Genomic DNA, 16795 nt, shown 5'->3' with positions numbered 1-16795 from the left:
CTGAACTCTAGCAAGAACAATCCTAACCTAGTCAATCTCTCCTCATACATCAGACCTGCGATCCCCTGAATCAGCCTGGTAAACCTTCGCTGCACTCCCTCAAGAGCAACAGCATCCTTCCTCAGAAAACGAGACCAAAACTGCACACAATATTCCAGGTGTGGTCTCACCAAGGCCCTGTATAACTGCAACAACCATCCCTGCTCCTGTACTCAAAACCTCTCACAATGAAGACCAACACACCATTTGCCTCTTTAGACAGCATCTTCCAAACCACGACCACGTCCAGCTAAAAGGTAAAGTCACCATAGTCCGAACGATTGTCGGGCTGTTACCTCATGAGAGAGAGCGAGCGACTAGTTGTGGTTTAATATGACGGTCACCATACCTCAGGCAAAGGGAGAAGTTGAAGAGGAGAGTTCTTTCATACTAACCCCAACTGGTTGGATGGCCAGTTTGTGATGCAGAATGACGCCAACAGCATGGGTTCAATTCCCACACCGGCCGAGGTGACTTCCATCCATAAGGACCAGAGTGACAGTTAGATAGGTACACTGCCACCTAAGTTCCCCTTTGAGCCAATCACCACCGTGGCTGTCCCTGGGTCAAAATCCTGCAATTCCCTCCCTAAGGGCATTGCATACCACCACCTTCTCCAGTGACAACTAGGGGCTGACAATAAACACTGGCCCACGTCCCGCGAGTGACTATGAGAAAAGCCTACATTATGTTTGACATGTACAGTCAGAGTGACAGTCAATGTCGACGTTGACTGACTGGAGAACAGTCATGCCCCACCCACCGGCGTGACGTCACAAGGGATTCAGCCACGTGGCACGTCGCGTGCGTGTCTAGCGGCCGTCTCTGATTGGACGGTGGGTGCTGTTTGAAAAGCTGCCGTTTGAGAGACTCTTTAACTGGCGGCCTCGAACTGGGTATTCCTTCCTCCCGGGATACCAGCTCCATCCTTATTATTATTATCATCATCATCATTACCATCACCATCACCTGGGATGGCGTCGGCTGGCAAATGGGAAATAGTCAACAAGAAAAATAAGAAAGCCACTTTGACTAGAAATGAGAAGAAGTCGGCGCGGAAGGCCCTGTCTGAGAACATGCCTCGGATAGACCCAGTCCGTGAGTTGAGCAAATCTCTCTGAGCTTCCAAGTGTGGGGCCTTCGGGAAGAGGCCCGTGTGCCCGTTCAACCTGAACTGCACTGTGGGTGGGAAAGGATGTCGTCCTCAGCTTTGCCACGTACCGTAGTAGTTAACGAACATGCTCCTTGCAGTATCCGACTTTCAACATCTTAGGTTTTTCTTTTAATTCAGGAAGTGCTCTTCAGTCTGTTTGAATAGTTTAACATACTGATTTTAAATTCTAGGGTTGCAGTAAGCACTGCAATGCAACCTTCAATTACTCTGAAGTATAATGCTTTTGAGGGGCTATAATTGTGTTTCAGCTAGAATTTATTTGTCTGTTAACTATCTTTCGTACTTGGTCACTATACACCAGTGAGACCTTTTACCATTAGCATATGTAAACTCCGGTGATATTCTGAAGTTATCAATGCTGTGATGTTCCTTCAAAGTCTAACCCTCCCCACTTTCTTCCCCCCTCCCCCCGCCATCCCCCATTGAACAAGTACAAGAGTTCTGTTGGACTCAACATTTTAGAGTAAGCAGATTTTATTCTCAGCGAGTTGAGTGAACTTGACCATCAAGATGTTTTGAACAAACAAGTAATGTCGATGTGGAATTCAGTTTTTAGTACTTTTTCTTCGCAGTGGACCTGCTCTTGAGTATTAGCCAAAGAAACGCAGTTGACTAAAATTGAGGGGAATTAAACTAGTGCTGTGTTGACTCTTAAGCACTTTCTAAACTGAAGTCAAGGGTAGGAAGACCTCCGAGAATTGCCATTCACTTCAAAGAATGGTTGAATTTGAATGCCTTGACTGAACCTGCCTTCTCCACAGTCTTGGGCTGTGCATTGCCGAACTTAAACTACTCGCTGTGAAATTTTTCTTCTCACTGATTTGCCAATTTTGAAACTTGTGCCACTGTTCTTGATCCTTTTGCAAGTAGGAACGGTTTGTCTCTATCTAGACTCCTCATGACTTTGTTTCTTCCAAATTTCCCCTCAGCCCTGTCTTTTAAAGAAAACTATACTAGCTTCTCCAATCTATCCAACTTAAAACCTCTCGTCACTGGATTTGTTTTCCAGAATCTTTTCTGCAAACACCAATGCCTACGTGTTTTTCTAAACATGCAACCCAGAACAATAGGCAGTGCTCCAGCTGAGGTCAAATGTGTGTATTTTATACACGTTCAACATAACGTCCTTCGTCTTGTACTCTATGTCTGTGATGTTATTAGCTGTTCTCTCAACGTATCCTGCCATCTTCAATGATTGTATGCATGTATACACCTTGGTCCCTCTGCTTTCAATTTGATTTATTATGGTCACATGTACTGAGATACAATGAAAAGTATTGTTTTGCATGCAAACCAGACATATCATACCTTGTATAAATTCATCAGAGTAATAGAACAGAATAGTGTTACAGTTACAAAGGTGCAGAGACAAATCGACTCTAATATGACAGACAAAAACAAAGTTGCTGGAAAAGCTCAGCAGGTTTGGCGGCATCTCTGGAGGAAAAAACAGTTAACGTTTCAGGTCCGGTGACCCTTCCTCTAATATGAGAGGTCCCTTCGTAGCATACAGGCTGCTCCTGCACCCCCTTTTATGTTTGTACCCTTTTAGTTTTATAATATCTCCATTTTCTTACCAAAAATGAATCTTTGCATGTTTTCTTGCATTGAACTTTGAATGCCATATGTCTTGCACTATCCTCACAGTTTCCTGTCATTTGCATGCTTTGAAGTTGTGCCCTATGATCTAAAATGTTGTTATGTAATTCAGGAAACTGAAACATGCCAACATTTGACCCCTAGGCGTTTAAAATTAGAGATATACAGCACGAAACAAACCCTTTGGTCCAACTCACCCATGCTGACCAGATATCCTAAACTAATCAAGTCCCATTTGCCAGCATTTAGCCCATATCCCTCTAATCCTTTCCTATTAATATATCCATTCAGATGCCTTTTAATTGTTGTAATTGTACCAACCTCCATGCCTCACTCTGGCAGCTCATTCCATGCATGTGCTACTGTCTGTGTGTGAAAAGTTGCTCCTCATTTCCCATTTAAAATCTTTCCCCTCTCCCCTTAAAGCTATGCCCTCTAGTTTTGGACTCCCCTACCCTGAGGAAAAGACTTTAACTATTCACCCTATTTATGCCCCTCATGATTTTATAAACCCCTATAAGGTCACCCCTCAGCCTCCGCTCCAGGGAAAGTAGCCCTAACCTATTCAGCCTCTCCCTAAAGCTCAAACCTTCCAACCCTGGCAACATCCTTGGAAATCTTTTCTGAACCCTTTCAAGTTTCATAACATCCTTCCTATGGCAGGGAGACCAGAATTGAATGCATTATTCCAAAAACATCCTAAATGATATCCTCCTGTACAGTCACAACGTGACCTCTCAACTACTATACTCCATGCACTTTCCAATAAAGGCAAGCGTACCAAAACACCACCTATTGCACAACTTCCCCCATCCTGAAACCCTCTTTCTGTTTCGTGTCAGCCAACTAATTTAGAATCTTACTGCTGTCTCTTTTATTCTGTGAGCTAAACTTTTCTTGCATGTCTGTTATGTAGCACAGCATAAAACACTCTTGGAAGTTACCATCAACATACCCTTGTTAACCCTCTCTGTTACTGCTTTAATTTCTAAGTCAAACTGGTGCCTTAGCTACCTTTCGTCCTGCATATGTGTATTCTATTCCAGACTTGTCCAACAGATGGCCTACAAGCCTCAGTATGGTCTGCTTCCAGGTCTTGCATGGCCCAACAGGTCTCTTATTTTAAAGTATAAGTATAACTGGGAGGCTTTGATAAGAGCTGCTCCTGCAATCAGCGATTGGCTTCCGCCATTTGGTTAAGAAGCAGTGGTCTGTTATTGGAGGAGTAGAGACTAGCAGAAGTGAACAATTTTTAATTCTGTCCAAGCAGACTTTCAGGAGACCCTGACTCGGGAATGGATGTTGGAACTGAAGGTCAGGTGGCATGAGTTGTATAGTCGCCCACCCTTTGTTTCTCCCCAGCCACTTAATATCTCAATTGCCTCCACTTTTAAATATAAAAATTGAAGTTGTGATTTTATTTTAATGGGATACGCTTGCATAGAATTTAATTATAGTGTACTTGTTAATAACGTGAAATATTTCTAGCACTGTTTATTAAAAATGATGTAATATAGTTTTGTTTTGTTACACTGGCTGTTCAGTTGAAGAATGGGTGAAGAAAATGTTTTGACTCTGGTTTTCCAGTATTTTTCTTGCCAGTTTTGTCATGTGAAAATGACTTGCTGGCTTATGATTCAGTGGGCATCTGTGGTATTTTGTCCAGCTGACTGCTGATCATATGGGTTTTTATTCTGAATGTTGTTCAGTTACTTGGCTGCAGGCATCTTTTGTAACTGGATTTGACTTGATGTTGTCTTTGTCTATTTCTACCAGTGATTGCTGGTTAGCTGAGCCAAAGTGGGAAGCCTCTGAGTGAAGAGTGCTGCAATAAATTATATTTACTCAATTTGAAATAAATTCATTCAGCACAGGTAGAGGAAGCAGACTTGAACCTTTTCTGGTCTGTAATTTAGTGATACAGTGCTGAATTCTATATGGTAAGTTGTGTTTGGTTTTTTTGTTTGATTTCCATTTACATGAAATTAATCTTGGTTTTACTGGAGCACAAAGTGACAGGTATTGAAACTGAGGTAACAGTGTGGAGTTGAAGGAACACAACAGGCCAGCAGCATAGAGAGGAGCATGAAAGTTGACGTTTCAGGTTGGGATCCTTTGGAAAATTTTCTAAAGCCAAAAAAATAAGGAATATGGGGCTTAACAAAAATGTACCTGTCTCAGATTTTAAAGTTAACAACTGATTCAACACCCACTGCCATTTGTGGAAGAACGTTCCAAACAGCTACCACCTTGTGTGTCCAAGTGATTCTTAATGTGTCTCCTGAATGGTCTGGTCCTAATTTTCAGACTGCACCCCTGAGTTCTAGAATCCCCAACCAGTGGAAATAAGAAAAGACAGGGTAGATAAAGAAACTGTTAATATCCTGATTTTTGATCAGATCACCCCTTGATCTTCTTAAATTCGAGAGAATAAAGACCTAATTTGTAAAATCTCACCTCTGACTTAATCCTCGAAGTCCAAGTATTACTCTTGTAAAGCTACATTGTTCTTCCTTCAGGGCCAATATACCTCTAATGTGTGGTGCCCAGATCTGCTCTCAGTACTTCCAAGTGGGGTCTAACCAAGGTTTTGTGTAACTGCTTCCTTGTACTTGCCCTCTAGATATAAAGGCCTGCACTCCGTTAGTTTACTTGATTTATTTTCTGCATCTGTTTGTGACATTTTAAAGATCTGTGCACCTGAACCCCCTGGTTGTCTTGGAAGTCCACTGTATTTACTTTCATCTGGAAAGTAGTCTGATCTATCCCTTTTTTTTTTGTTCAAAATGGATAATCCATCACTTGCTTGCACTTACTTGCATTGAAATCCATCTGCCACAGTTTTGCTCATCCACCTAGCTTATCAATATGCCTTTAATTTTATGCTATCATTTACACTGTCTGCAATGCTGCTTAACTTTGTCAGCAAATTTGGACATATGACTTTGTAAGCCATTATCCAAGTTGTTAATAAACAAATAATTGAGACCCTAGTGTGGATCAGATCCTTGGGGAACACCATCGGTCACATCCATCCAATTTGAGTACCTACCCACTATCTCTATGTTCTGTTGACTGTCACTCAACCGATTACCCAGCCATGTCCATAACTTCCTTCCATTCTGTGAGCTTCTACTTTAACAATCTATTGAATGGAACATTTATCAAAAATCTTCTTGGAAGTTCATATAAACAACATCCACAGTCATTCGCCTGTCCACCACTTTAGTCACCTCTTCAAAAAAATTCAGTGAAATTTGTCTGGCATGACTTACTGTCATGACTCCATCCTGACTTTCTCCCTGATTAACTGAAAAAATTCAATGTGTTCAGTTATCCTGTCCTTAATTAGCCTCCAATGATTTATCCACCACAGATGCTAGGCTAACTGGTCTGTAATTCCCTGAATTTTTTTTCTTCTTTTGTTTTCCTTAACTGGAGTATCTAGAGAACTCTGAACAATTATTATTTGGGTGTCTACAATGTGCTCCCACACTGCCTTTAACACCCTCAAGTAAAAACCCACAGGTCCCAGGGGTTTGTCACTTTTTTTTAATTCAAGTAATGTCTTTATTACTGATACTTTAGTTGCATTAATTTTATCCAGGCCCTGTTTGAATCCATTTTTAATTCCTTTGGGACGTCTGGCAAGCTATCCTTCTTTCTCCTGTAAATAGAGATAAACAGTTATTCAACGTGTCTATTGTTTTCCCAGAGTCATTGACAATATCCCCACTTTGGTCTTTTTAGTGGGCCAACATTGCTCCTGACCCTTTGCCTTCCCTTTATGTAGCTATATAAAACTTCCTATTGATTCTGATGTCCAGGCAAGTTTCTTCTTATAATTCTGTTTTTTTTTAAAGTACCTCTTTTCATTAACTATTTTGTGCCCCTTTGTGGTATTTGTACGTTTCTTATTTGACAGGAGTTTTTTTTTTGTTTTTAAGCCCTTTTCTTGAGTTTTATGTTGTCTCTTATCTATCTTTAATTGTCCATGGCTGCTGTTCTGTGAAGTGGAGCTTTTCTCTCTCGGGCATAAACTGGTTTTGCATTGTCAAATTTTCCTGTAAACCTCCTCCATGGTTCTTGTTGTTTGGCCCATTAGGAGATTTTGTGGACAGTCTCTTCCTCATCTTATTGAAGTCTGCCTTGCCGAAATTTGGTGGCTGATTCATGCTTTTCATTTGCAAATGGTGCATTTAACTCATCATATTGTGATCACTATTTTGACAAATGTTCAAGGATAATTAGGTTGAATTAATTCTGATTCATTACTCATTATGAAATCCAAGATTGTTTGCCTCTTTGCTGTATCTGGTGTGCATTGCTGTTGGAAATGCTGGGCATAAGACATAGGAGCAGAAAGTAGGCCACTCAACCAATCGAGTCTGCTCTGCCTTTCAATCAACTGTTCTCCCCGTAACCTTTGATCCTCTTAACAATCAAGAACCTATTTATCTCTGTCTTAAATATCCTCAATGATCTGGCCTCCCCAGCCTTCTGTGGCAATGAATTCTATAGACTCACCACTCTCCAGCTGAAGACGTTTCTCCTCCATCCCTATTCTAAAGGGTCTTCCCTTACTTTTAATGCTGTGCGCTAAGGTCCTAGTCTCTCCTGTTAATGGAATGTCTTCCCAACATCCACTTTGTCCAGACCATTCAGTATTCTAAGTTTCAATTAGGTACCCCCTCATCCTACTAAATTCCATTGAGTATAGACCCAGAGATCTCAAATATTACTCCTGTTAAACCTTTCATTCCTGGTATCATTCTTGTGAACCACCTCTGAACCTGCTACAGGGCCAGTACATCCTTCCTGAGGTATGGGACCCAAAATTCCACACAATACTTTAAATGTGGCCTGACCAGAGCCTTTTAAAGCCTCAGGAGTTCATCGGTGCTTTTATATTCTAGTCCTCTCAAAATAAATGCCAACATGATATTTGCCTTCCTAACCACCAACTCCACCTGCAAGTTTACCTTCAGAGAATCTTGGACGAGGAGTCCCAAGCCCTTTTGCACTTCAGATTTCTGAATTTTCTCCCCATTTAGAAAATAGTTTATGTCTTTATTCTTAGTACCAAAGTGCATGACTCTCTCCCACATTGTATTCCATCTGCCATTTTTTTGCCCACTCTCCTCCTAACCTGTTTAAATCCTACTGCAGCTTCCCTGCCTCCTCAAGACTACCTGTCCCTCCACATGTCTTTGTATTATCTGCCAACTTTGCCAGACATTCATAACTTTTCTGACAGGTGCTTCTAACTGTGCTCTCCACCTGTCCTACCACTTTCAATGATTTGTGCACATACACCCAGTCCTTTCTGCTCTTGTACCCTGTTCAGAATCGTACTGCTATTTTGTTGTCTTTCCAAAACCAAAGTGCATCACCCCTCACTAGTCTGCTTTGGATCTCATCTGCCACCAATCTGCCCACTCCTCTAAATTGTCAGTGTCCTTTTTGGAGTTCCATTTTGCGATTCTTCCAAGTTTAGTGACAACTGCAAACTTTGAAGTTGTTCCCTGCACACCAAGATCCAGAATCCCTGCATATCAGGGAAAGCAAGTGTCCCAATACTGACCCCTGGCAAGTTCTATGACAAACTTTCCTCCAGTCCAAAGAATATCCATTCACCATTGCTTTTCTCCCCCCACCACTCATCCAATTTTGATGCCATTCTGTCTATAAACCTTGTTGAAAAGATGTAGTATCTACTGCAGCTGCAGTATATTGATGGGGACTTCTACAAATGTTTTGGGATGTAAAGATTACAAGGCCAGTATGTATTGGCCAACTGATTACTCTTGGAAAGGAGATTGACAAGAACTGCAGCAGCAGCTCACTATCAAAAATTTGGAACACCCTTCTTGTCTGGTTGTTTTTAAATGAATGGTAATTGGAGTTCCAAATTCAAGATGGTGTGTATGTGTTGAGAACTTGCTGTTGGTAGTGTAACTGGGTACTTGCCACCCATATCCTCCTAGGTGAAAGAAGTTGTTTGGAAGGTCGTGTTGAAGAAAGCTTGGAAGATTGCTACATTCCCTATTGTACATGTTGCATGCAACTGCCACTGCATAGTTACGGATGGTGGAGTTAATACTTAAGTTGATGTTGATCATGCAAGTGGTGTTTAAATGTTGAACTGTTTCTGACTTAGATGTTCATTGCCGTGTTTAGTGCAAACGTTACTTGTCATTAACCTGTCTAAGCCTGAATGTTCACTTGGGTCTTGTTGCACATAGGCATAGATAGTTATAGATAGTTTCTGACCACTGACCATTAAGCATCGCAACTTCTTCTGATCTTTTTCATATAGGGAAATAGTTGAAGTAACTGAAGCTGAGGTGACTGACCTCTAACATCCACAATCATCTTAATTTTGAGCGTCCAAAACAAATTGCTGGAAAGGCTAAGCAGGTCCAGCACCATCTGTGGAGAGAAATCAGTTAACATATGTGGTTCAGTGACGCTTTCTAACCCCTAGGTTAGTGGTAGTGGTTTTATACAGAAGATAGAGAGGTTGGGAGGGGGTAAATTTATGGAATAAATGGTTGGTGGAGAGAAGAACAGATGGAGAGACAAAGGAGTGGATAACTATCAGCCTGGGAGAATGAATAGCTGTTAAGCAATTAGTAGTTGACAATCACTGCTATGTAATAGCAGACCATGTGTTAACCACCTTGTGTGTGGGCATTAGGGTAAGGACATGGGAGAAGGTGCCTCAGCCCTAAAATAGTTGAACTTGATATTGAGTCCAGAAGACTGCAGAGTTTCCAAGTGCAAAATGAGGTGTTCTTCCAGTTTGAGCTAAACTGCACTGGAGCACAGCAGCAAGCGTGAGACAGACCTATTGGCCAGAGAACACAATGATGTGTTGAATTTTGAGTGTGACTGCAACCAGTAAGAGGTTTCCTGTTTCCTGAAGACTCTACTACTTCTGGTGCTGTTTGATGTCATGTTTTGTTTCAAATGTTGTTTGATGCACTGATGTCTGTTTCAAAAGAACACCCATTTCCAGCCTTGTGAGGAGCAGTGAATGTAGATAATATCCTGTTACTATAATTTCGCACATTGGAAATGTATTCTCAATGACAAGTGGAAGCATTTGAAAGAGAACATGTCCCCAGAGATAAGATTCCAAACCCAATTTTCCTTTTTCTGTTCCCTTCTTGAAGCAAATTTTGAGGAAAGGTTTGGAATACTAGCTTTGACCTGAATCCTAAACACTACCAGAGCAGTTGCCTCCTGTAACCTGAAGCAGACCCAGTAATTCACAATGTGAGGCTCTACTGTACATTATTTTGATTTGATTGAGTGAGGAACAATGAACTGGTTCACCTCTTCAACCTCCCAGGTTAGCTGCAATGTGGATACAACTCTGTTTTTTTTTTATATAGCCTGCAACTAAACCTCACTTCAATTGAAATGTAGTTTACCAAAGCTCACCAGAAATGAAATAAGGACCCAATTAGGGTTTCCTTCAGTGAAAAGAACAGTTTTAAAATTTCCTAATCCTGAGGAAAATAAAGAATGTGATATTAAATACATGCATACAAATACCAAATTAGTGTCAGAGATGAGAAGGAAACAAAAGAATGTGCACTTGGTCCTTGGTCCTTAGTCCTTACTATCTGGTGACCATAAGGTGTTAACTTAAGGCCACAGTTGATTATTACTAGTAATTTTGAATCAGCAGCAGGTATGAATGTTGCAGATATCCACCAGACACCATTCCTAGTTCCTCCCTTGTCAGTATTCTGAAGATCTTCATTCCTCCGGGACACGTTGGTCCAGTTCACTCCTTTGAACACTACCTTACACCCACATTCCCATGTAGCCAGAGTGTAACACTTGCCTGTTTACTCCCTCACTACCCAAGGCCCCAGACTCATCTTCTAGCTGAAGCAACAATTTGCCTGCACTTCATTCAATTTTAATCTGCTGTCATTGCTGCTCACGATGTGGAGATCACAGATGAGTGACGCTTTTGAGCATCTTGCTTGTATAAATGGCCCTGAGCTTCAAGTTGCCTGTCACTCCAATGCACTGCCATGTTCCCATGCTAACATGTGTTTCTGGCCTGCCACAGTACTCCTGAGGTTCCATGTAAGTTAGAAGAACAACATTGCTGCCCCTTCTGGCTGGTGCCTTTTTTTGAGTCTTGAATGCTGTAAAAGTTTGAATTTAACAACTTCAGATGTGAGCACTCCCCTGTTTACCCACTCCTTTTGGACTTTCTTCTATATTACTCCTCAATGTGATTTTTTTTTTGTGTGTACCCTCTTCATTCTTTTTGTTTTTCTTGGGGAAAAAAAACTCTGCCCTTTCTGTATTCCTCTCGAACCTCTGCTGTTTTGAGCTCTGTTATTGCCATATGCTTCCTTTTTCTCCCCCCATTGTGCAATCCTGTGTAGCTCTTCACATCCAGGGTTCTCTGGACCTGTTGATCTCGCCCTTCATCTTTATATGGGAGCTTGTTGGCTGTGCACTTGCTACCCTTTTGGAATGACACACTGTTCTGAGGAATTTCCTGCAAAGCTACCCACAGTTCACTATGGTTATTGTTGTCGAAATTCTCCCCCACTGACACACAATGATAGAGCTGTACAGCATCTAGAGATATCCTAAATTAATCTGGACCCATTTGCCAGTATTTGGTCCGTATCCCTCTAATTCCTTCCCATTCACATACCCATACAGATGCCTTTTTAAATATTGTGATTGTGCCTGCGTCTTCCATCACATCTGGCAGTTGGAGCCCTGTTAAATCTTTCCCCTCTCACCCTAAACTTTTGCCTTTTCGTTTTGGACTGCCCTACCCTGGGGAAAAGACCTTGACTATTTCTTATTCATGCCTCTCGTGATTTTATAAACTTCTGTCGGGTAACTCCCCAGCTCCCTCTTGCCTGGCTTTGTTGCTGAAATTATGTCCAGCGCTGGCTTCTCTCTTTTGTAGGACTTCCTTTGTGTTGCCTTAAAAGATGCCCATGAGAGTTTAAGCACTCTGCCCCTGTAAATTGTTTCACATTCTGTTTATCCCAGTTAATATTGGGGAAGTTGAAATCCCCTACTACTGTTACCCCATTATTTTGCAGTCGACTTGCCTACATAGGACTTTCTATCTCCCTGTGACTCTGAGCATCCATAGTACAAATGCAGCAAAATGATTGCCTTGCCCCCCCCCCTTTTTTTTTAATTAAATTCTACCCATATGGCCTTATTTGAAGAACCTTTTAGTCCTCGTTGCAGTACTTGACTCCTTGATCAAAATTGTGACATCACCTCCACCCTCAGTTTAACTCTTATTTTCCTCCATATTTTCAGGAGTATACTTTATGGGCCTCTAGTTTTGCTGAGGATTGGGCTGCTGTATTCAGCAGACCTAAAGCTCGGAGCTGCAGTACGCAGTGACCACTTTCTCTAAAATATATTGTAAACCTGTAGAAACCCAGCAATTGCATACTTGGGGACATCCAGCAAATATAGATTACTATTTGGTAAGCGATTCTTTAGAGAGCGAAGGAAAAAGAATGTTTAGTTCTCCTGCAGTTCTGCTGTTTTATTGAAAATCACTGTGATTGACAAGTTTCCTTTTGTCTTGTCTATTGACTTGTCATCTTGCACCTTCTCTCACCAAAGTAAAACTCTTAACTCATTAGAGATAAGAGCGCAATTTTTCTGAGCTGTCATTTTCTTTCCCACCTAAACAAGAGCATCCTAATAAACTTTTTGAGGGCAGAGAGAAATCTTTTTGCTTTTCTCTCTCTAATTCCAGGACATTGAACTTCATTGTACAGCCCCCATCAATCAGCACTTGTCATGCGTGAATTTGCCATGTAGAGGTTTCGGTGTTAGAGTTTTCAAATGAATTGTGCTTCTAGTCGTTTTCCCAGGGCAAGTAAAGCCTACACGATTCATGGGAGCATAATCTGATATACAGTTTTATTATTAACTAGTTACATTTTCAACCAAAATGAAGATATTTAGCGCTGTGCCTACATCTAATTTTATTGGCTAAAACAAAACTCTATCAGCAATAATCACTTTTTTGAAAATTGGATTTTAGTTATTTGATGATGAGGGAAATCTAGTTGTCGTCATTGCATCTGATGGGTATCTTTCTCCCTCCTAGCTCCTTTGAAACCATCTGAAACTCTCTTTGAGCTTGGATTTGAAAAAATAGGGAAGAAGCAAAACAAAGAACAAGTTCCTCCAACATCAGCTCCTGAGAACCAACAGCCAAGATCTTTCTCTGGAGGAAAAATGGTCAAGAAATCCTCTGGCGATTCAGGATTGAAGCACAAGCGGTTTCCTTCTTTGGACACTGCTGTTAAAGCTGTATGTGCAAAATATTTTTCATTTTTCTCTGACCTTTCTTCAATTTTATAGGTTTTCACTTGCTGCATGAAAAGTTAGTCTATTAACTTTTGGCGATTGAAGTTTAGGGGAATATTGTTTTCTTGGAAATTTACTATTTCCAACTTAAATGCAACTTTTGTTCAATGAAATTAATGGACTTTTGCCATTCCCACATTCGAAGCAATAACTATTAGCCAATGTTGGGTGTTAGCTTTTGGGCATTCAGTCTCATTGCACCCTAATCTCTTAATCATGTTGTTATCCTTATGTTGTGCTAATGATCTATTATTTTGTTGTGAATCTTATCTGGTAAGATGAAAAGTGAGTTTGAAATCTTGGAAATTAAAGAGCTTAATTTCTTCCAGCATTTAATTTGAATTTGAAGAGTTAAAATCCTGCTGAGACTTAGTTTATCCTCTCTTACCTGCCTCTAGTGAAAAAGTCTTGCATGTGATAATTATGCAATGTTATTTGATTCATGTAAACTGCAGTTGTTACCAAGTAGTTTCAAAATTTTCTCCACAGCTTGATTTAAAAGAACTTCAGGAGCAGCTGGATAAAAGCCAGAATTTGTTTCCTGGAAATCCATCTGTCTGGGTGAAGGATTTGGCTGGATACTTGAATTATAAACTACAAGCGCCAGAGTCAGACCCTACCCTCAGTCAATATTCATTTGGTCAGTTGGATTTTGACATTACTGTTGTTTGCTTTTAGTATTTAATATTAGTTAATTCCTTCATTTTGAGAATTTACATAATACTAAAGTTGCATAATCTGTGCACTGTGGTCTTCATGTCACATTTGTAACTGAGGGGTTGTTAAAAATTTTCTGTCAAGTTTTTGACTTAAAAGATAAAATTATTAATATTAATAAATCACTGGCAAGTTCCTGCTTGGACTGATATTTGTCGGCTTGCCTTTGCCTAAGGGATTGCAAATAAGTCTGTGTATTCATTCTGAATTGCAAGGCTCCTTTCTGGTTTCTAAATATGATTTATCAGTTGTAGCTTATGAGGTAAGAATGGGCATGAGAGCAAAGTAAAAGTCTATTCCATGATACTAGTAACCATCACAATGTGAGAAATCACACAACACTTGGTTTTTTCAAGTAAACCTGTTGGCCTATAAGCTGGTTTTGTGATTTTTTTTTTTTTCTGACCTTGTCCACCCCAGTCCAACACTGGCACCTCTGCGTCATCACAATATGATTTTTTTCTTTTTTTTTGACAATGCTGATTTTTGCATGAAGGATTTCTACACGACCTGATAACTAACAGGTTAGTCGAAAGTTATTTATTAACTTGGGGCGGCACGGCGGCTCAGTGGTTAGCACTGCTGCCTCACAGCGCCAGGGACCCGGGTCCGATTCCACCCACTGGCAACTGTCTGTGTGGAGTTTGCACATTCTCCCCGTGTCTGTGTGGGTTTCCTCTGGGTAATACGGTTTCCTCCCACAGTCCAAAGATGTGCAGGTTAGCTGTATTGGCCATGCTAAATTGCCCGTAGTGTTCAGGGATGTGTAGATTAGGTGGGTTATAGAGGTATGGGTCTAGGTGGGATGCTCCCAGGGTAGGTGTGGACTTGTTGGGCCGAAGGGCCTGTTTCCACACTGTAGGGATTCTAATGTTAGGTTGACTGACTCCCAAGACGTGCAGAGTGAAAAAAATAAATTGCTGGTATACTCCAGTCTGTCAGCATCTGTGGAGAGAAAATCCATTAACGTTTCAGGTCCAGTGATCCATCTTCAAGACACAGGTTTAAAAAAAGGCACTCTCTCACTTTCCACATTCAGCTCCACCTTCTGCAATTCACCCTTTTCATGAACTGTTATTTGAAACTCTGACTTGAACGTTCCATCACAGTATGAGCACTGCTTTATTTTTGAAACTCGTTAATTTTGAATTTGTCCCTTTTTTTTCTTGAGCTTCATGTAATTTGAGTCAACTACAGCAAGTGGAGTTTTTATTGTGGAAAACAAGAGGTTGACTTTTTTTGTTCGAAAGCCAAGACATGTCTTTTTTTTTTTAAAAAGTAGTAAGATTAAGAATTGTGGATGAACAGGGATGCACAGGTCTAAGTTGTGAAGTTGCTGATTGCTGGTTCCCCAACAGCAGCTCCCTCACTGGGTCTATCAATAAAACAAAGTGGGAAAGAACTGTGATTTAAGGAGCAGCTGCTTATCGTTTCTTTCCCCTCGTACCATAAAATGGGTCTTATCTCTACTTGCCCCCATGATTGAATTTTTTCAGACTTTTTTTTAAAGAATGATAATTATCTGCTACTCTCCTGTTGATAGATTTAGTTCTAGAAAAGTAAATGTAGCGCAACATGACTCTGACACTTATGCCAAGAAGAATTAAAATTTATGTTGTCTGGTTTTAACTATACAAGTAAAAGGATACTTCCTGGTAGCTTTCTCCACTATCCTCATAAACCTCTTAGTTTGCTGACTTTTAAAAAGATTGTAGGCTAATGTTGAATATAGTCATGTACAATCTTGGAACTTCAGTATTTTCTTTGTGTTTTTCATATGAGTATGCAGAAGGATATTGATCCTGCCCTGAATTTATGGCCAACAGAACAATCAAAGGCTCAAATGTCTGAACATCATTGTGAGCCTAAAACAACTATATTTTGTATTCCTGGTGGTGTTGCATGATGTCTGTAGTCTTGCTTCAATGCAATTGCTGAACATGTCACTTTTTGTTCTACAAGAACAACTTTGAATGTTTGTAAGAATTAGTTCTAAATTTTTTTTTAGACTATCCATATAGCCTTGCTAACAAGGAACTTCGGAATATTATCAAATCGCTTTTGGGCAAAACATCAGACCACTTGGAACACTTCTTCGACCACTGTATCTATACGATGTTGCGTGAACAAGATAAGGCTGCAGGTAATGAAGATTTTTTTATGTATTACAGTTAATCTTGGAGACATTGTCAATAAAAATCTCTGGTATTTACTTTGCAGTTGGAATTTAGCTGAAGTATTTTTAAAGAATTTCACATAACACCAGCCTGATAAACAGTCAAAGAACAGAATAGTTTCTTTGGAACTGTGGTCTTAATGTATTTGGGTAATCAATTTGGGTAACTTTTTATGTATATCAATTTTCACTTGGCTAAAATTTTGAAAAATTAAACATTTTCCATTTCAATCATAATGCTTCACTAAATTATCCCTAAATAAGTTATTGCATATAAAGCCATGACAGGTCCTTGACTATAGGCTTGAGCATCAGTCAAAGTGGAATTGTTTATTTGTGTTCCCTTGTTCTCATTTGAGAACTAAAATGTGGTGTGTCTCAGACAATCAATTTCTAAGTACTTAAATACCAACTGGAAAATCCCCTTTTTTAACATTCTATAAATGGGATGATTTAAGGCTGGTATTTATTGCTAATTGCTACTTGTTTGAAGTTGGAGATGCCATCTGGAGCAGGCATAGTACATGTTGTGAAAATGTTTCTGTGGGCTCACAGTCCCAGGATCTCGATCCAGCAAAATAACGTTATTTTGTCTCCAAGTTCACATCCTATGTGGTCTGGAGGAGAATATGGGAATTGTTGAAGCTAATGTGTTTGAAGGAGCTTTGGTGACTTGCTACTGTGCATCCCTT

General features: G+C 40.3%; 1 protein-coding gene across 2 annotated transcripts in view; it reads left to right on the top strand.

The window, feature by feature from the left end:
- The first annotated feature begins 887 nt into the window (after positions 1-887).
- tmem214 (transmembrane protein 214) overlaps positions 888-16795 on the top strand; it is a 45504-nt gene continuing 29596 nt past the window's right edge. The window contains exons 1-4 of one of the 2 annotated variants that reach the window (XM_020512664.2): positions 888-1137; positions 12948-13153; positions 13700-13850; positions 15936-16070. In XM_020512664.2, coding sequence (XP_020368253.2) covers positions 1014-1137; positions 12948-13153; positions 13700-13850; positions 15936-16070 — 616 coding nt within the window. In that variant the 5' untranslated portion in view covers positions 888-1013. Of the gene's footprint in view, positions 1138-4025; positions 4127-12947; positions 13154-13699; positions 13851-15935; positions 16071-16795 lie in introns of those variants that run through there. The other variant, XM_048596972.1, reaches the window with a different exon arrangement.

Source organism: Rhincodon typus, chromosome 5, assembly GCF_021869965.1.
Source record: "Rhincodon typus isolate 14 chromosome 5, sRhiTyp1.1, whole genome shotgun sequence".
Taxonomy (NCBI): domain Eukaryota; kingdom Metazoa; phylum Chordata; class Chondrichthyes; order Orectolobiformes; family Rhincodontidae; genus Rhincodon; species Rhincodon typus.
This window is presented reverse-complemented; position numbering and strand designations above follow the sequence as displayed.